Below are 20016 nucleotides of genomic sequence, written 5' to 3'. Positions count from 1 at the left end.
CATCTTGAGAATTTTGTACTTGGAAATTCAGAAAATAAGATACAAAAATGTGGACATCCCTAAAGGAACTTCTGCCTTCTTTGCTGTTGTCAGGAGAGCTGTGGACAAGGTTAGGAATATGAGAGTTTCTCATATCTGAGCATACGAGAAAGAGGGAGGCTTTTTGCTGGAGAAAAGCTGAGACTGAGTGTAGAGGCCATCTAGGAAACCTTTAGATGACCCTGGTAACAGATGTATATAAATGTCCAAATTTACATGTTTGGGATTTGGTTAAGCATTTGTATGACATGGTTTTGTGCCTGCCTATTTTGCCTAATGTTTATTTTGTTTCAGTAGTTCATACGCTGAGCTCAATTTTAAATGAGCTGCTTCAAGGTAGGGTGCATTCATCATTATGGGAACCAAAGGAAGATAAGTATTTAATTCATTCCAGTAAAACCTTTATTGTCTTGTAGAGTTCTGCAATTGCATGGATTCATTTGGCAGGCCTTCATTGTGTTGCTTGGCCTGTGCAGCACAGAATAATGGTAGCAACATTTCATTAAGAGGCAGCCATGCTAAAACCTAATAAAAACTTAATATCCTGTATGACTGCCCAATAGATTTGACTCTCTTTAGTGGATATAACTTCTTTTCTGTCATGACCTGACTGTTATAATTATATGCAACCCTTGTAAACCATTTGTTGCTTTTGGTACTAGTTTCATGTCAAGATAGATATATTCCAGTGGGTTGTATGTTTGTTTTGTGTACCCTTATTTATAATAATGGGTTCATTTCAATGAGTCTATTCATATGGTGTTCCATGAGGATATATTTCAGGAACAGGTGTGAACTAATTTATTTGTGGAAAAGGGCTGGCCCTTTTTAAGCTTTACACAATGGTCTTCTGAAATTATAGCTACTCCAGGGGTGGACAACACTTCCTTGTAAATATCATTTTTAGTGTGAGGTGTTAGGGAACAATGAATTGATGTATAGTAAACACAGACAGACTTTTTTTAAAGATTCTGTTTGTAAAACCTACTTTAAGAAGATTAGCAGAGTCTTCACTTTCCTATCTATATCCTCCTTCTGCATGAGATGCCTGGTAAGGCATCTCCTGAGGGCTACGACATGCACACAACTGAACAGTTCATGATGTCTGTTCCTTTAATTTGTATGTGATGATATGTAAAGCTATTAATATCTCTTGCAACACACTGGCACTTCCAGTAATGGAGGCATGTCTGACCATACATAGGGTTGTGCAACTTACGCAGAAAAGCTGGGTATCCTTGGAAGGCTAGATTCATTGTTTTTACCTCTAGCATTTCAATGATTGAAGAGGTTCAAATAGTGTCCTGTTCTTCAGGAACAGACTTTCTGTAGAACTATAGTGATTTTTCCCTGTAAATCTATTAATTAAATTAATACTGTAAACAAACAAACAAGCAAAACCAACCACAGTATTAGTAGACAAATCTGTAGTGTTTTGCTTTCTTTTTTTAGCAGCTGAGCTAATTCAATTTATTTTTTCTACAAAGGCACATCAGCAGTGGAGCATAAGATGCTCAATTACAACTCTGCAGTTGAGTGAAAGGAAACTGGGATCCCCAAAATATTTTCTGCTTGCCTTTAAATAAGCAGACAAATAGATCACAGCTGATCTAGTGGAATATGTCCCTGCTTATGGCAGGGGGTGGAGGTAGTGGTGGAACTAGGTGATATTTAAAGTCCCTTCCATGGTTTGACATTCTGATTCTATGATTTATAGAACTGTAGGAATTTGGCATATAAACTAGCCCAGCCAAGTTATTACCCTTAAGCTTTCTATTCTATAGGCTAATGAAAAATTAAAACACCACATTATAAATGAAAGCATCTCTTTTTTCTTTTTCTTTTTTTTTTCTTCTCATAACAATAGGAAGAAAATGGCAGCATCTGAGATTTTTTTTTTTTTTAATGTATATTCATATGCATTTTTCAGCTTCTGTTCATCATCCTGTTTCTATAATCATTTTATTTTAAGTTGGAGAACATTTCTGGCAAAAACAAATGATTTGTGGGTTCATGATAGATGATCCAAAGAGCTAGATGCTTATATCCTCCAGCCTCTTCTTGTTTTAGTAACATGAGGAGGTGGATACATTAATAGTAGAATATTTGCTTTTCATAGAAAAATATTGAATGATGGAACTTTTGTTGTTGATGGTCTGCTATTCATTGCAGTTTTTGATGGACACAGTCAGTCTGGATATCCTTAAAAATTCAGGTCCAGCGGAATGTATGTTGCTTAGCATTTGGTGAAGAAAACTACATCTCTGTAAATGTCTGGTCACTGTAAATGTAGGTATGCGTTAACTTTTAGTCATTTGGCTTGACAGAAAAACTAGAACAGTGATAGACACCTATCTATCTTTGCATTGACTATTATGCGTTACTTGTTCAGCTAATTTGTCCCCAAAATAAATAAAATATTCCATAGGTTTGCTTTGTCTCACTTATCCTGAGCAAATTTGCAAACTTTGACATGTGAGCTTCCACACAATTTATTTACCATAGTTCAGACCTGAATTTCTCTTGCTTTCTGTGATGACATCTCAGTGTTCTTCCAGTTCTCCACAATTGTTTTCAACATATAGTTAAAATTATCACCACAAGGTGGAGTTCTGAACTTTCCATCATGAACTATCATTTCAGTGTATCAATGGGGAGCAAATATAATGTCTTTCTAAGTATTATATTTTAGTTATATCTGAAATTTACAGGAGTGTTTATCAGTATAAACATTCAACAGAAGAAGTAAATTTTGGAATTATTCCTATGGCCAATACGGTGTCTTAATGCATAGTTAGTAGAGGTTTTAAACTTGCATTGTTTGTCTTTTCTAGTCAGGTATGCAAAGCTGAGGAGGAAAAGAAAAATAACGTAATAGATTCTAATATAGCTTTACTCTCTAAGAAGCTTTTCCTCATTTTTTTCTATTCCCTTATACATTCACTAAGGATGAAGGTCCTGCCACACATCAAAGATGTTGCTACAGGTGATCTTACTTGTGTTTACAGAGAACCAATTTTCTGCCAAATAGACTCTTGAATTTTTTAAAATAAAAACACCATCTACACTTATCACCTATATAACAATGAATGTTTATAGTTCGTGGGATTTAGTACAATTAGTTGGCTGTTTAAAGGAACTCTTATGCATGCACAAACAGATTCTAAGAACAGTTTTCTGTTTCAGTTATTTAGTTTACAGGATTTATTATTTTGTAACTGTGACAAGATTTTCAAATACAATTAGCTTTCTTTATATTAAATTTAGCTTTCTATATTTATGGGACAGAACATCAGTGTTTGTAACCCATTGTAAACTATTACTTTTACATATATGTATCTCAGCTGGAATAGTTTAACTGGTGTCTTTTGAATATCTAAGTTTAGAGTCTGAAAATGAGTCTGAAAACCCTTCTTGTTTCATAAGGCTAGCTGGTGCTAACTGAAGGAGTTATAAAATGAAGGAGTTGTAACACAGGAGCCGATAGCAATTTAGGTGCTGAAAGGACAGCTCATGGCAGCGCGAAGGGGCTTTGCTTCAATGATGGCTTATGCACAAGGGGTATAGAAATGATGAGAATATAATGATCATATAGAAATGATCCATTAGAGGTTTTTAAAAGTACATTTGTAGTAAATATTACTGATTATAAAGAAAAAGTGTAGTGTTCTTAGTGTTATTCTTCCTTATGGAATATACTACAACCTCTGAGGTCATAAAGATCTGTACTTCAGAAGGACTGTGATTAAGCACTTCCTTTAAATGTTCCTGCTTTAACACTTAGGAGACAAATAAATAAATAAATAAATAAATATTTTATTTATTTATTTTCATTTGGTTTGTTTATTTTTTATTCCCCCCTTTGTTGCATTACTTTATGACATGGTGTGTTAATCCTTCCCTCACCTTCTCTGTAAATCCCTCACTTTAGGATGTCATGCAATATGATTTTAGTCTGTTATGTTACTCAATAGTGATGAAAAGTTCAAACTACTAAGCTTTAATCGAACAAAAGCAAACCAGCAGAATTATAATGAGGCAATTAACACTTTGCTCTAATTCTCCTTAACCCAGTTACTCAGTCATTAGGAATTTCATCTCTGAGATATTGAGCAAACTTTTTAAAATCTTATTGATCTTTTCACTTTTCATGATCTTTTTGCTGAAGACAAACAAACAAACTTTGCTCTAAAGGTAAACATGAAATACTCTAGATAATAAAGGCTATATTCAGTAGTTTCACACCCAAAATATGTGGATATCCTTATTGTTATGATAGAAAATTATCCAAATAATAACCAGAAACGATTTTTTTGATTGGCAGGGTCAGAAAGAATTCTCATCTATCCTACTAAAAAGCCACTAATTCTCTGTGGCTTTAAATGGCTCACAGCATGTTCAGTGTCAGCTCAATTTGTCCTGAATATGTTTAAATTAATTATCTATCACACCTTCTGTGACCTGGTCCCCTACATAGGCTGACCCTCACTTGAGCTTCAAGAGAAGCTAGTACAAAAACAGATTTGAGAACAAAATTTGGCCTTGTATATTTGAAATTCTGTAATGATAGTTATTCTTCTGCTGATGCTACTATTTATTAAGGATTAACTATTGAAATATTTTTAATACTATGTTGCTTTTCACATGGTGTAATTATGACCTTCTAAATGAAATAATTTCATGTCTTACGCTTTTGTGTTCTCTGGAGTATACTACTCTAAGCAGGGAGTTTGGACTAGATGATCTCCAGAGATTCCTTCTAACCTCAACAGTTCTGTGATTCTATGATTCTGTGAAATTGTTTCCTGGTGAAATGAAGCTACCTGGGCAGTCTCATGTTTTCACTTTGAGTTTCTATGTGATAACTACCAGTAATTCCCCAGATTTTCTTCTTTCAATGGACTATAATTTTTGTTGTTTTCTGCCAAAGTGAGAAAGACTGTATACTCTTCCATAGTCAAGCACGCACAAACTGCTGACACTCCTTTTAGAAGACGGTCTTTTAGAATTCCTTTGCCAAACTCAAGATGATTAATGCAGAAAAATCACAAGTGAATGAATTTGCTTTGGTTGTGCCATTCTCTAAGATGTTAACCTAGTTGTTACAGGCAATCTTTTAGTGTCTGTTAAAATAAGCACAGTGCTGCTCATGACCATGTTAAGAAACATTTTATGATGTTTTTGTTTACTGAGTTGGTTATGTGGATAATGGTTTTGCTGGTTATGTGGATAGTGGTTGTCCATTTTAAGTGGAACCATCCATTTTAACTGATACAATTCTAAGACTCCTTCTCTTTATATGATTTTCCTATGAGGAACAGGAAAAGCTATTTTCTATACCATCACACATAGTTGGAACTCCTACAGCTTGCTTAGTTCCTTCCCTATGTTCATATTTTAGCAACTTAACTTTCAGTTACCAGTATGGGATTCCTGTGGCTTTCTTCATTAGTGTTTGTCTGGCACGCCACTAACTTCTCAGCAGAGTGCCCTTACTAACATCTTGTAAGAGGGCTCTCTGGTACCTGCTTTTAGCTTCATTAGTCTTTCTTTCTAGCTTTTCTGAAAAGCATCCTGAAGGCTCCTCCATGTTCTAGTCAAAGGTTCATTTTATCCTTGAGTGAGGTCTTTGCTTCATGCATGTTCTTCTGGACTTGCCAAACTGCATTTTTTTTGATGAATCCTTTATACGGTAACTCCTGAACTGCACATAAATATAACCATTCAAATAAACTGTATTCCAGTGAATACAAATTGTTTGTAAAAGAGACCATACTTAGAACACTAACTACATTGTGAAAATACTTGTTGAAATCCTTATGGCTTTTGATGATCTCTTAAGGTCCCTTCCAACCCCTACAATTCTGTGATTCTGTGATTCGTGTACTTTCAAATGGCTGAATGTTTTTCCCCTATCTGTATATCAATGGGGACAAAGTAGTCTGAGGAATACAGAAACCTGTTCTAACTCGATAATATGGCCTGATCTCATTTTCACAAAGCTGCCCTGGAGAAGTTATATCTTCAAGAGGATGCTCCAGGCCTAAGTCTTCTTTTACCTCTTCCTTAGGAACAGTTCCTCCAGTCCTATTTTGCTCTCTAAACACTGCCTCCTACCAGGAACTAGGAATTACTTAATCCTAGTACTCCTCTAGTTGGATGCAGTTCCAGTTATCTAGCTAGTCTTTGTTTCAACAGCCTCAAAAGAAGTGAAAGGAGTGTGGTGGTTTTACCTTGCTGGATAGATGAACCCCATCACAACTGCTCTCACCTGCTCACCTTCTCAGAAGAGGAGGGGAAGAAGAAAAGCAAAGAAACAACTCACAGGTTGGGATAAAGATAATTTAATTAAAGGAAAAATAATTATTAAGGGAAATTATTATTAATTAAATAATTTAACTAAAAGGAAAAGGGGAAGGGGAAAAGGGGAAAAAACAAAGCAAAGGTTGTGTGGAAGTGCAGAGGAAAAAAAATATTCTCTACTTCCCACCAATGAGTGATACTTGACAATGTCCTTGAAGCAGGGCCTCAATGCATGTAGCGGTTGTTTAGAAGGACGGATGTTTTCACAATGAGAGCCCACCCCACCCCTCTCCTTTCTTTTTCCACCTTATATTGCTGATTGTGACATCATATGGTATGGAATATCCCTTTGGTTGGTTTAGGCCAGCTGCCCTGGTGATGTTCCTTCCTCACTTCTTGCCCACCCCCAGCTCTGGGTGGAGGAGGAAGGGGGGGGTAGAGGAAGTCCTGATGCTGTGCCAATATTGCTCAACACTGATGCAATACTAGTGCTGTTCTAGCTACAAGTGCAGAGCATAGCTATATGGGCTGCTGCAGGGAAAGCTAACTCCATCCCAGACAGACACTGTATAAGGAGACAAAGTAATGGTCATACAGGACACCATTTTGTTATCTTTCATCTGTCCTTTGTTTTGTTTTTATGAAACAGAACCATCTTATTGAATCATAATACTTTTTTATTATTATTATTTTGTTTTTCAGTTGCAAACATAAACAGGCGGCTTACAGGAACGGGCAAAAAATCCTTACTCTAGTGTTGGGAGAATCAGAAAAAATTAAAAGCAACTCATGCAACCTAAATGGGCGCCTAAGCTTTCTAATAACAAGAATGTCTGTTTTTCTAATCTAATAATTTTGTTAATGCATAGTTTATTTATTTATTTATTTTTCCTCCTGTTACTCAGTAGTAATAAAATTTAGTCAAAGTTATCCAGTTGTTGCAGTTTTCTGGTCCTTTAATGAAGGTATGATAACTGCTTGCTGTTCTCTAGATCAGTGACTGTGTAGTAAACCAGAGGGGAGCCTAGAAACCCAGCCTATAGCCCCCTCCCTGGGGCAACACTGGGCTGCCAAAGGTAAGCACTTCTTGTCAGTGTGATTTTTGAATGAATTCAGTGCTGTCTGATAAATTTGGCTGTGGTCAGACTATGATTTCTTTGTCTACTGGGAATGTAATCCCAATAAGAGATCCCAGTAACAGAAAGAGAGAAGGAAAGGAGGGAATGAAGGATTCTGGAATGGGCTTCTTTGAGAACAGGTGATCTGAATGTCTGTTTCTACCATTTTTACAGTAAAATATATATATGACTGGAATTGGTCTCAGGACAGAGTCCAGTCTCTTATGAGAATTAGGATTACCCCAAATGGATATTTATTTAACTTGTTCTGAAAAAAAAAATCATGCATGTTGATATATGGATTCCCTATCAATGATAATCTGTGCCATCATTTAACCGTCCTGATAGCTAGGCTGTTTTCAATTAGCATCTGATGTAAATCCCCTCTGCTATATTGGTAGTTCTAATTAAAAACAGATCTAATTTATCTACATCTTTCTTAAAACATGAAGCCACAAACTGAAAAAGTGCTGTTGTGGAACTTCAGGAATGAAGTTGAGGAGATATTGCTCGTTTCTGTCAATGAATTTAAAATTATACTTCACTTTGTGGCAACAACATTGTATTTTTGAATCATTACTCACTTTGTGATCCACTATACCTTCATACCTTTTTCCATTATTTATGCAGTTGTACAATATTTTCTCATTTTTAAATGTTCAGCATTTGAGGAAAAGTGCAATGACTATGCTTCTCCCCTGCCAAAATGAAAAACAGCGTGCTGTGTTCCTGATTTAGAAGAATCATGTTGTCATTTGATGAGGTCTGCAAATTCATTAAAATGTTGAACCCCTAAATGACTAAAAAACAATCCCATAATATGATGAAAAACCTCGATATTGAGTGCTTTCTACTAATTCATATATTTACTTGATTCTAATAATTTATAAGCCAAATTCTGTTCTTTGGTATTGTGGGGTAAAAACACTTACTGCAGTTGTCCTTCTAGATCTGACCTCATTAAAACTGAAAATAGCATATATCTCTTATTACAGAAATATTTTATTCAAAAGGAACTGTGTAAGGAATATAGCTAGCCTGTGTATTTGTTTTTTTGTTGTTTGTTTGTTTGCTTGTTTGCTTGTTTGTTTTGTCTTTGTTTTATAACCCCTCTGTATAATGTAACATTTTACATCATCTGAAGAAAAATATTTTTGTATCAAAATCTTGTTCTGGATATGATGCCTTCTCTTCTGGATGTTATGATCAGGGAATTCTCTTTTACTGCTCTCCTGTATTAGAAGCAGTTATGGCCCATATAACTGTCATTGTTTCAGTAACCTGCAAATTTATTGCTGTAATGAAGCTTCCCGATAAACAAAGTTATTCTTATTTAATAAGTCAGCAGTTGAATCTACAGCTGAACAGAGAGGCTTATTGTGTAAGGATCTGAGGTTATATGTAACATATTTTGAAATGCTGTATATGGACGGCGAATATAGTCATGGTTACGGCAGTGGGCAGGAAATCACAGTTTTGAGTCTTGGCTGTGTCACAGACTTTCTGTGTGACTTTGGACAAGCTACTCTTTGTGCATTAGCTAATAGTACTATCTCTATCTCCCAGGGGTGTTGTGAGAATACATTCATTAATGTTTGTAAGGCGCTTGGATATTATAGAGATGGGGCCATATAAGCACTTAGAGAAACAATCCATTTTTGCAACAGTGTGCATCTTCCTGACTAAGGACTTTTTTGCTGGAAGTTTTTCATCGATGCTTATTATGAATAAATCTACTTTATAATGATACAGTGAGGTTAAACTGCATTTTGGAGTGTGGTTTCACTTTAGTATTCAGAACAGGTGGGAACAGTCATAAGTTTGAAAGCTGTTCCCAAGGAAAGAGAATAGAATTTTTATACTCAGACATTTGAATAGAAAAGATACCTTTCGTGATTCATCTAGTTCAAAACATGGAGGATTATTTACATCTGTATCTGTCACACAAATAGTTTATTCTATTTTAAGCACTTCTCATTACATTGTCTAAACTACCTCCTCAGGCAAGTCATTCCATTGCCTAATTGCCTTTAAAGTTAAACAGTTTGCTCAAATGTCTACCCTATTTTTTTCCTTGTGGAAATAAGCTGCTCTTTCAGTCTGTCCTTTCTTTCTGAAATAACCTTCACTCACATGTGCTCAGTTCAGATGCACAACGTAGTTATAGCAAGTTAACAAGGTATTGCTTTAGAGCTGATGGGAGATAAATTGGTGAGCCACTGTAATTTGATTTGATAATTTGCCTGGCTGAGTGCTGTATGGTATTAAAATCTGAATATGGGGCTCAGAGCACTAGCACCAAGGAGGAAAAAAAATGAATAAATAAATATTAAATATTCCCAAGACCCTCATGGAGAACTTGTTGGTGAGAAGTTTCCAATCTAAGAGAGTAGACACTGCAGGCTTCGTAAAGAGTTTTGTTTTGTTTTGTTTTCATTCATAGAAACTAGTGGCAGATAAATTATGGAAGTAAAGTATCTGAATGAGTCTGAGCATTCCTTGAGGAAAGTGGAACTCTACAGTTCTGAAGCTCAGGAAACAAAGTATATGTTGTGTATCTGTGTAAAACTTTTTACTTTTGAGCCCTGAGTCTAATGAAATTTCTCAGAGAGACAAAGGTATCATATACTTCAATTGCAAAAGTTTCTGAAAATGCATGATCATTGGAATATAGAGACCCTATAAATGCCCCGATGCTGGGAACAGACATTGTGTTCCCTATTTCTGTGTTAAATCTAGAGAATCAACATGGTCTTCAGCTGGATAGTTGTGAGAAATCAGAGCTTGCAGTAAATTAAAAAATGTAAACTTATATGAAAATTGACCTCATTTATTCTGGGGCTCATGGGATTGCTTGTTATTAATTTACAGTTTGCAAAGTCCATTCATGCACAATTTGTTGTTTGAATATGTACTGAGTAGGATTGCTTTTTAACAAAGTTCCCGTATTATTATTCCCGATAGTGGAAGGCAATGGCTTCTCAGGATGAGTATTGTTTTTAAACTATGGTCAGACATTCTTAGCAATACACTAGGACAGAACTGCACTATTTATTTATTTATTTATTTTCTGTCAATTAGGATTGGGAATTGAATGGGGTTGGTATTATCCTCGTATCCTATACACATATGTAAAATATACTACACTGGACAGAAGAACTACAAATGAAAGAAGGAAGTAAGGTACAATATTCCAGCATTGCACAAAGTTATTATAAATGGAGATACAGGTAGAAACTCATAATCTTAACTTGGTTTCACTGCCATCAGTCTGCTCCCAACCTCATGTGTTGTTTTCTGGGCTTAGCTAAAGATTCAGTACAGCCATCTCTCTTTTCAGTCTGTCAGTAGATGCAAGACCAGTGTTTGGGGATTCTTAATCAGAATTCCTGATTTTGTAATCCTTGATGCAGGACTGAATAAAAAGTATCGGTAAAGATAAGAAGAGGAAACATCATTAATGAGATATTATTTTCTGCTAGTTGCTTTACATAAAACATATGTAAAGCTTACTCATGTTGGTGTTTATTAGACATTATTTAAGTCCTTGGTTACTAAAAATTTCCTCCGTGAATATATTTTCATATGGCAACGACAATAAAATTTCTACCAAAATATTGAGAAAAAATATATATATAATTCAAAGGATTAGTTATCTTCTTTAAAAAATGCAGAATGTTTTATATATTGTATCAGACTAATCCTCTTTGATACACTGTGTGCGCCACACAAAAATAATTGGCATGATAACGACTAATATAAATAGAAAAAAACAGTGTACAAAACAAGAGATGACAGTTTACAAAACTCGGTTCTGATAGCCAATTAAAAAGATGACCACCAGAAACAGTTGAAAATTTAAACTTTTGTTATTTTTTTTTCATCTTGTGTTGTGCCTGTCAAAAAGAAGATACACATCTTCAGCAGTATATCTGAAAAAGGAAAACATTTAAATCTACTCAGACTATTGCAGTTGCATTACTAGATTTTAATGACTGCCTTACAAAATTCTGATAACTTATTGAGGCTATGTTTCTATATATGAAGCAGCAGAGCATATACTCTGGAAAAGGGAAGAAACTTTTCCTTACGGCAAAGTAAATTGTTGTGATTTCTCACAGTAGGAGGTTATTGGCTCATATGCTGATTCTGTCCACTTTGATAGGATAACTTTATGAATAAACAGCTTCATACCCAGGTATGTCTTTAGGATTGATGCCAGTTGCAAGTTTTCATCAACAGAATAACTTCTCCCTTCCTCATCTCCTTGGTGACCTTAAACCCTCAGGCAATACTCAATATACAAGTAGATGTTATGTTGCTCATACTACCTGATATTTCAGTTTACTACATAAAGTACTTGCTTCTTGTATCTTTTCTGTATTCTTCTAAAGTAATTATGAAGAAATCACACTTATTTTAAAAACTAGTGTTATCTAGTGGAAGAAAAAAATCTGTTACATGTAAGCAAAGAGAATACTCAAAGTAGCTGGCATTTAAAATACATCTAAAAACATCTAAAATCCTCCTTGTAACCATAACAATTATCCTAGTTTATTATACTGTCTTTAGCTATTCCTTCTTTTCTGCAAGTAATTGTCATGTGGCTGGGGAGTTTCTGTTCTGATTTTATGGAATTCTATTAATTTTCTGGAGATTTTTTTTTCCTGGCATAGTTTCTTCATAAACAAACAAACAAACCAAAACCTGGAAAGCAAGCTGATTTTGGATCCAACATTTGGTGGCACTATAGTTTAATTTTTTATTTCATATGGCTGGGTTTTACTATGAAGGCTAGATAAGTGCTATGCACTATACTGTATTTCCTTTATAGGGAAGATATGAATACTTAGCCTTTTTCAAAGAAGGGAGGGAGAGGGAGGTGGGAAAGAGAGAGACTCACCTGGTTTCTGTCATGTCAGATGCAGTTGGGTAAGTGCTTCGTTAACTTATATTTGAAATGATTACTAAAAGTTCCTCTAAAATCAGTGAAGGTCAGTTTTATGAGTACTGTTCTCAGCAACTGAAAGTAGCCATTACATACAGCAGGCTGATTATAAGGGGAAACTCTAAAGTCTTCAATTCTAAATCTTCAGGTGTGTGGGCTGTTAGACCCCCTAATGTTGTAGTTTATTCTGTGTTCATTTCCTTTTGCAAGAAGTGATTTCAATTGAATCATTTATGATTCTTCCATTCAGATTATAACAGCTATTTTGGAGCGGATAACCCTCAATGGCTGTATATGAGACATTGCCCGGGGTGCTTCCAAGATGCTTTTGAGCTGGGTAAGGAAATCACTGAGTGTTGACACATTCTGAAAGCACTATGGCATGGATCAAGAGCATATAGTTTATAAATGTGTTACTGACCTATTATTTTATGTATTAATGACAGAGTAGATTATACCCATTTCCTCTGAAGTGTTAAACAAAACCAAATAAGCACTATTAAATACATATATATATGTAAAGTATTTTCAAAAATGAAATACAGTATCTATCTCTATATAGTAATTCATACATAAAAATATTGTCATCATTACCAACTTACAATGTGTCTACTTTTTTCTATAGTAGCCATTCAATGTATAATATTATATTAATGTAATATTATATAATATTAGCATAGCAGTGAAGAAAACTACTCAAATTTTTGCTGTGATTTTAAGGTCAAAGCTATCTGTTTCTGTGGGCATGGCTTAACCAATATGCTAATATAAGACTTCAGTTTATATTCATGCTGTAATCTCTGATCATCCCTACTCTGTACGTGTTACCTTACAGACTCTTGTTCAGTCATGAGCAATTAGTTGTGATGAATCATCTGCCCCTTCAGATACAGACACAGGCAACTATCTGTTTCAAGATCAACCCTTGCACAATGAAGGCTGTATAGGCATGAGGTGTTAGACCTTCCAGTGAGTGTGCATGATGTGAAGAAATCAGAGAAAGCTTTCTGTGTCTTCTTCAAAAGCCCACTGATAAGTATGAAGATCAGGACAGTCCAGCACAGATGTGATGCTAAAATATCCCAGGAGCTGGCAGAAAGACAGGTCCATGACCCACTCCTCTCCTTCTTAATTTAAGGATAATCAATGCCCAGAGAATTCATATTCTGCTGTAGAAATACACGTTCCACCTCTTACAATGTTTGTTTAATGCTCTTTGTAATGTTTTATCCTTCTGAAATCTGACTGAAGCAGTTACAGTGTCTGCAGGTTTTTTACTGAAGTTAGTTCACGCTGTGTGCTGCCAGTAGCTGAAGTTGCAATTAGACAAAGATAATTCTGCCTGGTATAGTAAGGGTGCAGTTTTGTTGTTTTTTTTTTGCCAAAATCTTAGATGCTCCATTTCATGTAGTAATTGTCTCTATTTGTAAACAATGTAAACATACAGAAAAAGGGTTCCTATTAGAACAGCATAATCCAAAACGATATCAAAAAGGATATTACCCTTTATAAACATGCTTTTCACACACACAGAAAAGTCAAATCCTGCTATACAGTGGCCACTTCATTAACCATAGTAAGCTATAGATTGTCTGATGTGTCTGGCAAATAGAAAAAAAAAAAATCTACAAAAAAGTGCAAGTAAACAAGTAGTAAGTAGGTTCTACATGCAGCAGAAGGTAGGAAAATATGCTTTTCCTACCATTATCCCACCCCAGGTGTACATTGATAGGGCCTCCAGTGTGTTAATTCCTCATAGCACAGAGTCCAGTAATAAATCTCATATTAGCTTGCAGTAATCCATTTTCATCCTACTGAACAAAGTATGGCTTACACTCTTTAGTGTTATCTGGACATATCTAAGAATATCTAAAGACTGGCTAATACTTTTTTTATTTGTACTGTCAAGAGCTAGTAGACTATATTATACATGAATGGCTTGCAATATTATTGGTTTATATTTCAGCATAAAAAGAAGTTTGTTTTCTAATTTTGCCTTTACTTATTCGAGATTTTGAAATGAACTCCTTAAAACAGACCCAGAAGAAACTTAATGTATAATATTCTGGGTTCCTTTTAATGTCACAGTCTGATGCAGGTATAAATTTTTTGAAAACATGAGAGTTTTCAGGCTTAAAACAAGAGTGCCATAGTGGTAAACCCATTTTAATTTATACATAAAATGTAATAATTGTTCATTTTGTGCATGTGACAATATTCAAATGTCTATCTGAGGTTTTGAATATTTTTAAAGCATCAGCACATTTGTCTGAGAAATATTTGTTTCCCCTCCACTAGTTTATTTGCAACCAAAGATTGCCTCTTCTCTCACTAATATCCACCAACATGCTAAAACAGTGAAGACGGTCGTTGTCTCTTCCTTGTATGTTCAGAACATGTTTTATCTAACTCTGGAGGTGCCTTGTTTGTTCTAGATATGTTCCGTTTTTGCTGCAGCTCCCTTTCGTACTGACCACAGTAAGAATCAGTAATGAAAAGTTTCCATTGTGACTCTGGCTCCTGATCAGTGTTTGTGATATGCGTGTTTTGAGCTAAATAAAAAGTAAAGTTCTCTGGTTAGAGCTTTACCTTACTTAGGTCATAGAGCTTATTGGCCAAGTTGCCAGTGAGGTTGAGTTTGTATAGTATTGTTCCTGTTGTATTTGGATTTTTTATTATTATTATTATTATTTTTACTATCTCCATTTAGGTGAGGGGAAACACCAGAAAGTTAACTTTTTAACTTTTCCATACAGCACTACTATACTGTACTGTTGGCCATTCTATAAAAGTTTGCTATAACTTGACATACATGACTTACATACTTATTCTGCATGGCTTACAGGTCTCATGAGGAATTAACTCACTGAACATAACAGCCTTTCAATTGTGTGTATGAGGCTAGACCCTCAAGAAGTGATGCTGGATACTATGGACCATAAATTAATTAATTAAATTAATGTGTTTAATAATTGTGGTTCTAATACACATCTTTTTTGTAATGTATATATATAGTAAACAAATATATTATTTTAGTTTGAGTAGGGAATTGTTAAAAAATGCAGTCAATTTTAAAATATAAAAAGTGAAAATACAAGGATAAGCCTTCTCAATTTCAGTGTTTTCTGTAGCCTTACAGTCACTGGAACATTCAAGACTATGCCTTATCCATCAGTCTTAACTCTGAGTTCCAATAGTTATGTACTCTCTGAATTATTTCAATATCTTACAACTGGAATCAGGTAGAAAGACCCTTGAGACTTTGTAGACTTCCTCTTTGAAATTAGTAGTTCTCCTGAATGTAAGTTGCTGCCTATTCAGGACTTTGTAGACAAATGAAAGTGTTTTGAAAGCATTTCAAGTACATGAAGGCCATAAACAAAACAGAAAGAAAAAAAAAATGGAAGCAAGAAAGGAAGGGCAGGCAGACAATATAATATTACAAGTTCTCCATTAGGACATGTGGTTCTGTCAATTTAATACAGACTCTCTCTCCCCCCTCCCCCCCCAAATATATGAAACTATCCACAGGCAGACATAGCATATATAATCATGTATCACAGAAATGAAATCACATCGTTTAGAGGACTGCCTTTAAGTATTTGCCTCTCTCTTCAGACTTTAATATATTTCTTCCTGAAGAGCCGGAGTGAAAACTTGGTACCTCTCACATAAAAACAATTCCGTGCTCTGGAAGGCAAAAGAGTTTCAGCATTGCAGGTTCCTCACACAGGATACGCTGTCCTAGCTCCCTCCTCAGTGGCATCTCATTCATGACAGCTCACGTATTCTCTTATACGCATACTGGCACTAGATCCTATGGATACGTACTGGTTGCAATTACCATCAGTGTAGGAACTGAATTTGTAAGGCTCTAAATTTTGTAGTCCCAAATGTGTTAGTTTTTTTTTACGTCAGAAATTCCCCAGGTCATAATGCTGTCATTGTTCTCAGTAGGAAACTTTAATTGCAGAGCTAGTTGGAAAAGAGTTGGATTAGCTGGCAGAGTGTTGTCTGGAAAATCTTTCAGCTGTGCAATGTTATCTCTTCCCCTTATATCCCCTCGCCCCCACCCCTGAGGATTCCTAGCCTGCTGCATTTGGTGAGATACATATGTTTTCCCCAGCTCCAAGAGCTGTGAAGGGTTCCTCTGGGATATCTAAGTATAAATACCTAAGTGTGTCTTCAGTTGCTAGGTTATTTTTAGTCAATGGGTGGTTACTAAGTCATCTATAATTGTGCTGTTAAATGTGTCAGAGCAGCTACTAGAAAGCTAGGTGCTCCCTGTAACAGGTTGTGTGTGTAAGGTGAAATGAAAGAGTACAAAATCAGCATTACAGAAGTGAGCTGTTTAAAGCTTTGAATGATATAAAGGGAGATTGCTTGATGAGCAGATACAAGGAAGATGGTCCATGAGTACCACATGGATGGCGGAAGACGGTAACATACTATCCATAGTACCTGCGACTGGCATATCATGTCATTTCTAATTTGTGGTGTTGGGGAACTTACCAGGGGGTCAGGGGATGGCAGTGGTCTTACAAAGCCTTTCACATCTTAGCCAGCTCATATAAAGCCTTTAGCAGCAGTGGCCAAAAGCAATTATCAACTGGTAACTGCTAAGTGGGAGAAAGTGCAAAGAGTTCCCTATGGGCAACTGTCCACAGGACACAGGCTGCTAGCGCAGTTCTTTCTCTATAAATAGAAGAGTGGAATATAATCATACCTGAAGTGAAAGTCAGTAAGATGGTGGGAAGAAGGCAAGAACAGCAAAATAATATAATTGGAAAGCCAAAGGAAATGCAAAGATATTTTTAAAAGACATATCAGAAATATTAGGCAGAAATTAGGCACTACAGCAAAGAAATTGCACATTGGTTATTCTAAAATATCCTTGCTGCATTATCCCTTTTATGAATCTGCAATTAGGAGAAAGAGCAGGAAGCAGGGTTTGGTCTGTCAAAAAATCATTACAGACATTAACACATCAGCTAATTAGGTGAGTGAAGAAAAATAAAGCAAAATTTTTAGGTGTTCATGGAAGGAGATGGTAAGATGGATATGTGTTCGTAATTCCTGGTGCAGCTATATCACATCACAAACCAGAGATTAACAGAGTCTCTTCAGAGATAAATTTCTACTTCAGTGGCATTGCCCAGCATCAGCTGAAGATCAGTGATGGTATTTGGAGGACTGCTGCAGTTGTGACTAGCCCAGATGCAAAGAAATGTGAACCAGCTGTTGGTATGCAGAGAGCAGCGGGGGAAAAATATTTAAAAGCTGCAAAAGATAATTGGTGGAAATATATCCATCTGTATTCATTTCTGTATATTCAATATATCATCTATTTTGAGTAGATTCAAAATGGGAAAGGATTTATAATGCCACTTCAGGCATATGTGAGAGATAAATTGGGTGAATTTCAACAAAATAAAATGTTAAACTTACATGTAACTTAGGAGAAATATCCCAGCTGAGAGAACCGCTGGGCTGGAATAATCGCCTCAAGTGGCTGGTGACAGACTATTGCCTGAGTAACTCAAAAGTAACAAAAATGAAATCCAGTGGACATCAGCAAAGGTTTGGCTAGATAGGCTAATAATGGATATTGCCTGCTTTTTTTTTTTCGTGTGTGTGTGTGTGTGTGCATGCATGCATGCGTATGTTCTTCAAAGCCAGTGGTAGATTCCAAATTCATTAGTGAGAATGGGCTAACGTCATCTCTTGTGCAACTGCATTTAGATCTGCATTGGACATGCATAATTTTGGGGTTTATTGTATGAACAGTAATAAAATAATCATGCAAGAAACATTCAACACAACTGAAAGTACTAGAGACTTAGTTACAGTGGTATGGAACACAATCTGGACATGGTCACATTTCAGGAACTTCAGCATCTTCTTATTTATAAAATGTCTTGGTACTGAAGAATAGATCTTTTAAAGTTTTATAGTTTGTCTTGTTTTGTTTTGGCTTGGTTTGGTTTGTTGTTTTTTTTTCCCCACAGAACTAAATACAGAGTACAAAAATATTTTTAAAACTACAGAATTGAGCAAAGGCTGCTGTCTTCACTGCAGAGTTCCAGTTTTAGTAATTCTGTTGAACTAGACAGAAGTTTCAGTAAAAGGAACAAATGAGCTGTGTTTCCAAAAGAGAACATACACTTGGAAATGATGCACTTATTTGTTGTGCTGCTTTCCCATAGGAACTGGAAAGAACTCATATCTCAAACACATTTGCTTTTGCTCCTTGGCCATCAGGAAAATGCTTTCCTTACTACTTTTTCCAACCATGCACTGTGTTGGAAATGTCTTCTAATGCCATCGCCATCTTTTACCTGTATGAAGGAGCTTTCAGGTGCTCCACATCTCTCTTTAACATTAAAACACAAGTGGAGAAGTTCCTGTGGAGGGGATTCCAGGCAGAAGCTACTGCTGAGACCATAGCCCTTTGCCCCTCTATATTACTGGAGACACATGGGGTCAGAACTTTGGCAAAAACCTGGAAATACGAAGTGAGTTAGTTCTATAAATCTCTCTTAGCCTAAGCAGCTTAGAAACTGTTGCATGGGTGTTATTGTATTAGCTGGGGGTTCAAATCTTAATAGGCTGAAAGATAATGGGGCATTTTTGTCAAGGGAATTTATTCAGAAGTCTTCAAGAGAAGTCCATGTTGGTAACTTGAGATATCTTTAATATTCTATAAATCTTTATCCATGTGACAAGTCAAGATATTGAAGGTGGCTGTTCTTGAATAGGACTCACCACCTTTGAAAGGTCCAAGTCAATTAAGAAAATACAAAAACCACAGTGAACCATATTTAGTACAGTGAGCATCGTTGCCAGGTACCACTGTCCTCCCAAATGGGAAGTCTTCTGGAATCCCTTGTTGCTATGAGACTAACTATCTCTGTACGGTGCGAGCGATGAACCAGATTTTGCTCCCACTTACACTAGTGTGCATGTCGAGTGACTCCCCTGTGGCCAAGAAGCACAGTGCCTCATTCTTATGCCTTACTTATGAAAGGGTCTGATCCAAAGCCCACTAAAGCCCAGGAGTATTCATCTAATTCAGAAGCTCCAAGTAAGACTAGCTTAAAATCAAAGTACATGGGAGCAGCACTGTCATCTTGAACCTCAAAGGAGCAAGCAAGAGATTTTGACCCACTGGCAGCATATCTCCACGTGCTTCTAGGAAAGCGGTATGTAAAATTCGTCATAGGGTTTCTCTCTAAACTTAGCAGTTCAAACTGCTAAGTTTATACATGGTGCTTATCCTGGACTGCATAAACACTTAAATTTGAGACACCTTTAAAATCCACTTATCTGTGGACTTTAAAAAAAATGACACCATTTCAGTGTGGCTTGTGAGGTTGTTTTTCTTTTTTCTTTTTTCTTTTTTTTTTTTTCTGATTGCTTAAGTATAAAATATGTGTATTTTCTTTAGCTGTTTGACACTTTTCCCTTTCATGCAGAAGACAAATAAACAAACAAAACCCAACTTGAACTGAGCCCAAGCATGGCCAATTTATTACCAAAGGGTATGTTTCAGAATGAAAGATTTACATTGGAATATCTCTAGTGTAGCTATGACATTGCTTTAACATT

General features: G+C 35.9%; 1 protein-coding gene across 6 annotated transcripts in view; it reads left to right on the top strand.

Moving 5' to 3' along the window:
• Positions 1-20016, top strand: part of TAFA5 (TAFA chemokine like family member 5) — a 437226-nt gene that overhangs the window by 90317 nt on the left and 326893 nt on the right. For 5 of the 6 annotated variants that reach the window (XR_011092064.1, XR_011092063.1, XR_011092065.1 and 2 more), the window contains exon 2: positions 12659-12745. The exons of the other annotated variant lie outside the window; for it this stretch is intronic. Coding sequence is in view for 2 of the 5 variants with exons in the window: in XM_068669699.1 (XP_068525800.1) it covers positions 12659-12745 (87 nt within the window). In the remaining 3 variants the exon portion in view is untranslated. The remainder of the gene's footprint in view (positions 1-12658; positions 12746-20016) is intronic. 6 annotated transcript variants of the gene reach the window in all.

Source organism: Anas acuta, chromosome 1 (genome assembly GCF_963932015.1).
Source record: "Anas acuta chromosome 1, bAnaAcu1.1, whole genome shotgun sequence".
Classification (NCBI taxonomy): Eukaryota; Metazoa; Chordata; class Aves; order Anseriformes; family Anatidae; genus Anas; species Anas acuta.
Note: the sequence above shows the minus strand (reverse complement) of the source record. Positions and strands in the feature narration are given on the sequence as shown.